The 8935-nt window shown below is 42.0% G+C and overlaps 1 protein-coding gene across 1 annotated transcript in view; it reads right to left on the bottom strand.

The window, feature by feature from the left end:
• Positions 1-1664: 1664 nt before the first annotated feature.
• LOC125449016 (extracellular superoxide dismutase [Cu-Zn]-like) overlaps positions 1665-8935 on the bottom strand; it is a 35753-nt gene continuing 28482 nt past the window's right edge. The window contains exons 4-5 of the mRNA XM_048524930.2: positions 8186-8250; positions 1665-3541 (exon numbers count right to left, since the gene is read on the bottom strand). Coding sequence (XP_048380887.1) covers positions 2631-3341 — 711 coding nt within the window. The 5' untranslated portion in view covers positions 3342-3541; positions 8186-8250 and the 3' untranslated portion in view covers positions 1665-2630. The remainder of the gene's footprint in view (positions 3542-8185; positions 8251-8935) is intronic.

The following is an 8935-nucleotide window of genomic DNA, read 5'->3' as shown; positions in this document are numbered from 1 at the left end:
CTTCCTAGGTTCCTACCATACAATGTGTACTCCTTTACCTTGCTTGTCTTCTCTAAATGCATCATCCTACAATTCTCTGAATTACATTCCATTTGCCATTGTTCAGTCCATCTGACCAGTCCTCTGTATTGTCTTGTAATCTAAGGCTTTTGCCCTTGCTATTAACCACATCAGCAATTTTTATATCATCCACAAATTCACAAGGGTATCTCCTCCATTCATATCTAGATCATTATTGTGCACGCCAGCAGCAAGGGGCCCAGCACCAAACCCTATGGTGCAGCACTGGACATAGGCTTTCAGTCAGGAAAACACCTTTTTACCATTTCCTTCTCTTTCCTGCCATTAAACAATTTTGGGCCTATTTGCCAAATTGGTTATTCTTCATGTATAAATCTTGTCAAAAAGTGGAGGACAAATCTGGTGAATCTGTTTCTTTGTCTGGTATTCATTCACACTCGTCCACATGGTCATTGTAATGATCATTTGCACCCATTCCCAACCCCACCTCCCTCCATGAAGCCGCCATTATCCCATGACAACAGGGCTGCCCCCTCTTTATAGAGATGACTGGTGGTGATTTTAACCTGAGGGCCATCATAACTTAGGCAAGAGCCAAGGTTGAGGGACTTTTGTGGTAACCTCAGCCAGTACAGGAATTGAACCGGAGGTATTGGCAGAACTCTGCATTGTGAAACAGCTGCCAAGCCAACTAACTGAACACCCTTTCTCTAATCAAGAATACATAGCTTGTTTTCCCTCAACCTAACCCAGGGACACTGGGACCAATGCCTGTTGCTGCCCAATGTGAGATTTGGTAATGCAGCAGAAATGATCAGTATTAGATTGTACTGGGACTTAAATGTCTATTAATTCCACAAACTAATGTAAAAGATTTTTTTAAACTTGATTTAGAAAATATTATAGACATTACTATTTACTAAATTACATACTCAGCTTGTTAAGTCATAATGCCTTTGTTTTTAGAAAGTACACAAAGTCCACAAGATGACAGCCACTTTTATATCCTTAGCATACCCCAAACGATTTTAAATCAACAATTTGCTTTTGGGAGTGTAGTCAATATGTTTACAAAAAGGAAGTGCAGCAATCAACTTAGACACAGTGAAGTCCTAGAGACAGCAATTAAATAAATAAATCTATTTACTTCTGGGTCAATGTAAGTTAACTGCTCCTTGTTAAATTGTTCATCTTCCTGAACAAATTGATTGCGCCCCTCTCAGCTTTGTGCCTCAGTTGAAATATCATCCCTGCGGCAATACAGCATTTCACACAAGTGCATGAAACCCACTGGTTCTCGAACTATTGATTTTTATGTTTGGATCTGTCACTGGGGTGTGGTGGTGTAGATGGAAATTCAAACAGCAGTAAACATCATTACTGATGTTGCCAAATAAATCAGTGAAGCGAAGAAAGCAAAAGCCTCAAGTAGCAGATCACTCCTTCTCGACCTTATTAGTTCGGAAAGCGATTTTGCTACGGATTGTGTCAGAACTTTTTCAGCATGGAAAAGGCCCTTCAGCCCATCGTGCATGTGTTAATCATCAAGAATCTATCTATTCTGACTCCATTTACCAGCACTTCACTGGTAGCCTTGCATGCTACGCATTTGAAGTGCTTATTTAAATGTTCCAAAATGTCTTGAAGGTTCTCTATCATCCATTTAAACAGCACTCCAATAACAGCCTCTGATAACCTCTCATTGCAAAAGCAAGTACACACAGCAAACTTCCCTAAAGCAGCTTTAGTTACTCAATGAGATAAAAGTAAAAGTTTGCCCTCCCAGAATTTATTTTTGTACAAGTCAGAACATCCTGATCAATGTTCTACTACAGTTCTGCAACATTTTTGTAGCAACGAAATGAATTAAGCAAAGTAAAGTTGCAAGATCATCAATTTATTAAAATTTGTATGCTCTAGCATTTGTCACTTGAGCATCTAAACTAAAAACATTAGGGAAAGACTTATGAACTGTTATGTTTGAAATATGGCTGACGGAGTCCTTCAAAAGCATCTTAGAATGTAACTTTCTGATATACACTCTTTAATCAAACAAGCCTCCAAACTGAGACGCAGAATAACTCCGTGCGGTTTCAACGATTTCTTGAAACTTAATCAAGGCAGTCCTGCCCAATTGAGGATGATGCCAACGTCATGTTTTCAGTGTATCGGCTCTTCTACGTTACAGATTCGTTTGGTATAACTCGTGAAAGTTACGAAGAGAGCAAATAAACTTAGTAGAAAGTGACGGCAGAAATTATAATAAACGATAACTGAAACTCGAGATATCTTGGCTTGCTGTTTCTTCTAATCATGCCGTCTACCCATTACCGCGGTATAGGACAAAACACCGACAAGCGATGCCACGTGGTTAAAAGGTGAAAATTATTATTTGTGCTGTAAATGATGCCGGATGCGTTGTAGGATTAAAAGGACAATTATACTGTGGTGCCTACATCGGGAAGGTGAGCACTATTTACTAAGATTGTTAGCGTTTGCTGATTAAATGAAATGATATGTATCAAGTTAAGCTGTGTGTGTTGCTGCAAATGCAGCTTCTATTTTGTTTACGGTGACATGGAGAATAAATCGAACTGGTCCAACGCAGATCAGTTGCTCCACTCTTTGCGCACCATTCGCTTCCAAAGGTTTCCATTGCTGAGTCCAATCGTACAGCAGGCCAGCCTTCTCCCGGAGTTTCCACTTTCGAGACTTCCCGGGTTCCCTCCGAGCCCCAAGTCATCTTTGCCCTCATGGACCACCACGCCGCGGCCCACGATGGTGTGAATTCCGTACAGGTCGGCCTTCGATTTGGTGAGAAACTTGGTGATCCTGCCGTTCCTCACCTTGAAGTTGTCGAAGTCCCCGGGGTGGTTCGGGTGGTCCACGCCGAACGGGTTGAAGTGGGGTCCGGTGCTCACGCAGCCGCCGCTCAAGTCCCCGAACTGGTGAACGTGGATCGCTCGCTCGGACTGCGAGTCATTCAGCGGGAAGCCTTGCAAGTCGAAATATGCCTCCAGGTTGCTACCAGGGACGTTTTGGTAGAAGAGGATTGTGCCGCTGATAGCGGGCTGATCGGCGCTCAGGTCAGAGCTTGGTTGTATGTTACAGACGGCGAAGATCCCGGGCACGTTCTGACGGAGCATTGTAGGTCTCAGCTTTAGCCAAGTGCCTCTGATCTGGTCTGCCATCCCAGCAATTGCCTTGGCGTTGAAATAGCCCAGGGCCTGGGGCACTTGCAGTGCGAGGGTCCCGGCCAGCAGCAGCAATTGTAGCCCTGAGCTGTACAGGTTCAAGGCTGTCCCGTTCAAGCCTTTCATGTTCTGACCTCGGCGATGGAGGGTCCGGAGGCGAGGCTTGCTGTCAGTGAGTGTGAATAAGTTGTTCTCCGCACGGTCTCACTCAGGCATTAAATACAGGAGTCACTTCCAAAGTTACACAACCAAGGAAAACACGTCAGCTCGCCAGCTCCAGCAGTCCCTCCCATCAGCTCTGACAGCTCACTTTCTGCTGGTGGATCCTATACCAAATCGAACCAAGTAATTATGTCGCAGTTTTCCAGGAACATTTTACAGGAGAGTTCGGAGAGGCGAAAGCCCTCTATAGAGTTAACTGTGGTTTGTTAAAGCAAGGAAGTGTTCGCGCGCCGACGGGCAAACTATCACGACAACTCCTTCACAAGTAGGCAGATACACGACCCGTTATTTACGAAAAAAAAAACCCATTCACGTTAGAAACATTTGGGGCGGCACGATGGCTCGCAGCACCAGGTATCGGAGTTCGATTCCAGCCTCAGGTGACTGTATGGAGTTTGCACTTTCTCCCTGTGTGGGTTTCCTCCGGGTGCTCCGGTTTCCTCCCAGAGTCCAAAGATGTGCAGGCTAGGTGGATTGGCCTGTAGTGCTCAGGGATGTGTAGATTAGGTGGTTTATGGGGGGGGGGGGGGGGGTAGGATGCTTTGAGGGTCGGGGCCGAAGGCCTGTTTCCACACTGTAAGTATTCTATGAAAAGCGGCGCACACGTTGGAAACTAAAATTATTGGAATCGTTTTCATTTTCCATTTCCATGAGGAGGCGATCAGGAGGGTATAAATCTCACAAACCAAATAACCATTGTAGAGGGGCACTAAACTCCAAATCAAAACAAATACGGGTTTAATTATAAAATTAAGTGAGCATTATTTTGTATTGTTAGTGCACTCCCGTCGCAAGAATACTTAGATGTTTCACCGTTGGGCGATGAACTGGCGGAGCATATTGAAGGTGCCTGGGATGTCTCGCCCTCATTGCCCTCACTGTCAGCCCGAGACTGGGCTCGGACAGGGCTGCAGCTCCGTCCTCATGCCTTATGTCAATACGGGAACACAGCAATACCATCACCAGTTGCATCAGGTGCGCCATAGGCGTTAAACACATATAGCATACTGTTTTAAAATGCTTCTTAAATATACTTATTATACACAATTTTTTCTAGAAATCAAGCTGAATGGACGGTCGGAATGTTTGTGGAAAGGAAATCGGCAAACATTTCAGGCCTAGAGGAAGGAATGACTGAGGATAGTTATCAACCGGGGGATCAATGGTTAGGTCACCAAGGTTGTTATAAAGTAATAAGCGGATTATAACATAATTTAGTAGTTTTAACTTTTTAATAATTCCCCTTAAGTTCAAACATACGTGAAATACATTTTGCTGTTCTTCATTTTTCAATGCATAATGACCCCGATTCACTCACAAATAACACCGAATTGGAATTGCATATATTAGCCGGCCCCAAGAATATTTAACCAGAAAACTGCCATCACAGCGTCATCTACAGACATAAGAATAGCTGCAAATAAATGTGAGGGACTTTTATAATGGAGTTCGGATGGCTCAGGAGCTTTCAGTGCATTTTGTAATAAAATAGTGGCCTGCTTATTTAAATATAAAATAGATATCCTTTCAGATATGTATTTTGTTTTTATGTATCGCTTTTCTAAAGTTAAGCATAATCAAGCTAAAATAAAAAGCGCAAAACAGTGCAAAAACAGATGGCAGGTTAGGAGATAGCAGGAACTGCAAATGCTGGAGAATCTGAGGTAACAAAGTGTAGAGCTGGATGAGCACAGCAGGCTAAGCAGCATCATAGGAGCAGGAGAGCTGTCCTGTTCCTATGATGCTGCTTGGCCTGCTGTGTTCATCCAGCTCTACACTTTGTTATGGCAAGTTAGGACATTGAACAACATACTTAAAAACAAAAATTGAGCAAAAAATTAATGAGAGAAAAATTAGAGTACCAGAAAAGCTAGCCAGAAATGTAAAAACTTCTCTACATATTTTCTAAGACGAGTTAACAGTGGGTGTGTTGGTCCCGTAGAACATAAGAATTGGGAGCAAAACTAGGCCATTGTGTAAGATCATGGATGATCTACTCAAGGCCTCAACTCCTTGACATTTCAAAAATCAATCTACCTCTTTAAATACTTTCATTGATCTAGTCTCCAAGGTTTTCTGAGGTAGAGAAGTCCATATATTTATCACCTTCTGAGAAATGAACTTTCTTTGCATTGTCATTTTAAATGACAGTCCATTTATGCTGTAACTCTGTTGCCTAGTTCAAGATTACCCTACTAATGGAAGCATCTTTGCAATCTTGGGGTGGCATGGTGGCTCAGTGTTTCGAACTGCTGCCTGACAGTACCAGAGACCCAGGTTCGACTCTACCCTCAGGTGACTAACTGTGTGGAGTTTGCACATATTCCCTGTGGCTGCGCAGTTTTCCTCCCACTGTCCAAAGACGTGGCGGTTTGGTGGCTTGGCCATAGGAAATGCAGAGTTACAGGGATAGGGTGGGTCTGGGTGCAAGGCTCTTTGGATAGTTGAAGTGTACTTGGTGGGCTGAATGGTCTACTTCAACACTGTAAAGATTCTAAGTTCCCTCAAAATCTTGTATGTTTGAATAAAATCACCCTTCATTCTTCTAAATTCTAATGCATAAAGGCTTAACCTGTTTAATAGTTCTTGATAAGACAATCCCTTCACCTGAGGTATCAGCCAAGTGAATCACTTTTGACCTGACTCCAATGTGACTATATTCTTTTTTAAATATGAAGCCCAAACAGTACCTAGTTCTCCTAATTCTCCTCCCTTTATTCTATTTTCTCAGACTTCTTTAGGTAACTCTTTCTTTATGCATCTGTATAAAAGTTACAGTTGAGGATCTGATTTGAAACCTGAGTTTCTCTCCTGCAAACTGCTTTTGAAATTCTATCATGTTGTGATCATAAACCCAAAAGGATTCTTAACTATGAGATTGCTTATTAATTCTACCTCATTATGCATTACTAGATCTAAAATACATGTTCCCAGGTCGGTTCTGCAATGTACTGCTCTTAGAAACAGTCCCTGATGCAAATCTACAAATTAAACTTCCATATTATTCCTTGTCCATCTGATTTGTCCAGTCATTATGCACACTAAAAGAACATACAAGGGATCTTGTGGTGCAGTGGTAATGTCCTTACTCTAAGCCTGCAGGCCCAGGGTTCAAGTCCCATCTCTACCAGAGCTGTCGAATAACATTCCTGTACAGGGTTGTGTAAAAATATGTAAAAGAACCCACAATAATTGTAATGCCCTTCTTCCACACCTTCACTCCTCCCTGATTATAAACTATTCTTCAGTGGCCAAGAGACAATTCCAGGACATTACTTCATTCCCTGTTACTCCTTATTTTCATTTAAACTAATTCTGCATCAGGATCTGTTGCACCTATGCTACTACTCACTTATACCTTGCTTTATGAACAACACGACCCCCACCTCCTTTTACTTTTTTGACTATTTTTCCAGAACACTGAATATCCTTGAACACTGAGATCCTAGTCCTGGTCACCCTGCAACAACATCTCCATAATAACTGTCAAGTTATATTCATTTATTTCTATTTGTGTCGCCACGTCACATATCTTGCTACAAATGGTCCGGGCATTGAGATAAATAGCCTTCATTTTTGACTTTTACTTTTATTACTTATTCTGGTTCTAATTTCTGCACTACCCTTCCACTTACATTTTCTGCTGTTTCCTGTGGCACATTCACTTCTTCATTGCCTTGTATCTCTGCTTTCTAGTTTTGTTTATTTTGCAACTTTTTTCTTTTGATCCCACCTGACCACTGACTAGTTTAAACCCTAACACCCCTAGTTATATGATTTGCCAGTGCCAGTATGGTTCAAATGAATCATGGTCCCAACAGAAGAGATCTCTCTCTTTCCACAGTACTGTTGTCAGTACCCCATGAATCAGAAGCCCACATCTCCCACATCAATCTTTGAGCCATGCAACTACCACTCTAATCTTATGAACCCTATGCCAAATTGCATGTGGTGCAGTTAGCAATTCAAAGATTACTATCTTTGTGACTCTGTTTATTTTTAATTTAGCCCTCAGTCGGACGTCTTATCCAGTCCTATCTATGCTGTTGACCTGGACCACGCCAAATGGATCTATTTCCATGCATTACAAATTCTTCTCCAGCCTAGATCTTGGTACTTGGTACGTGCAGTCTTTGGGATTTTGTTTTTGCAGCAATGAACAGTGTCTATTGCTCTAACTTTGCTCCCCAATTTGAATATTTCTCTGTAACACAGCACTTTGGTCAGTTTGCACATCCTCCCTGTAGTCTGTGGATTTGTCCATACCAGAAAGAATCTTGTACTTATTGGGCAAGGGCATTGGCTGAGGATCCGGTAAAGTTTTAATTCCCTAATTCTAGATCCCAATACCTGTCTCACGCTCCTGATCCTGACCATGGTCCAAATTTTATGTAATTATTCGAAGGAGTGTGACTATCAGCTGAATATAGTGTCAGAGTAACTGTCCCTGATGTCTTGCAGTGTCTATAACTCAGACTCCAGCTCATCCACTCTGAGCTTGAAGGGCCTTGAGAAGCCAATACTCATTGCAGATGTGGTCACTATGAATTCCACTAGCTCCTATGCATAATAACTGCAACATATCTCCTGCTGAGCCTTATTTATTTAATTAATTAATTAATTAATTTGGATGTAAAATATTTTAAAAGTGAATTTCCTAGCTGTATTCTTCAGCTGAATATCGTTGCCCAGTTTAAACCACTTGTAAATTAAAAGAGGCACAGAAGAAATACTCATTAATCACCTACCTGCTTTAATGTGATGCAACACTCTGCGCTGACAGTTAGAAGCAGAATGATGGGGTTCTCTATGGCTGAATAAGAAGAGTTAAAAAGAAGCATATTATCAAACTGGTGAGAAATTGCACAGCTCTAAGATATACAGAACATAGAACAGTACAGCACAGGACCACACTCTTTGGTCCATCATGTATGTGCTGACCATGATGCCATTCTAGACAAATCCCATCTGCTTGCGCATGGTCCATATCCCTTTAGTCCTGGCCTGTTCATTTGTCTGATTAAATGCCTCTTAAATGTTGCTGTTATATCTACTTCAAGCACTTCCCCTTGCAGAGCACTCCAGGCATCTACCACTCTCTGCATAAATATTTTGCCTCCCACATCTCCTTTAAACACTCTCCTCTCTCACCTCAAATCCATATCCCCTAGGATATAACATTTCCACCTTGGGAAAGAGATGCCAACTATTCATCCTTTCCATGCCTCTCATAATTTTATATACTTCCATCAGGTAGTTCCTCCAACCTCCAACAACTGAAGTTTGTCCAACCTCTCCTTATAGATAATACAGTGCAAATCAGGCAATATCTTAGTAAATGAGATAACATGGTGTGAAGCTGGATGAACACAGCAGGCCAAGCAGCATCAGAGGAGCAGGAAAGTTCGACATTTCGGGTCGAGACCCTTCTTAAGGTATGCTTCATTTACCACCTGATCCACTTGTGTTGCCTCTTTTGGAGAGTTATGGACTTGAAC

The sequence above is a fragment of the Stegostoma tigrinum genome, chromosome 1, assembly GCF_030684315.1.
Source record: "Stegostoma tigrinum isolate sSteTig4 chromosome 1, sSteTig4.hap1, whole genome shotgun sequence".
Classification (NCBI taxonomy): Eukaryota; Metazoa; Chordata; class Chondrichthyes; order Orectolobiformes; family Stegostomatidae; genus Stegostoma; species Stegostoma tigrinum.
This window is presented reverse-complemented; position numbering and strand designations above follow the sequence as displayed.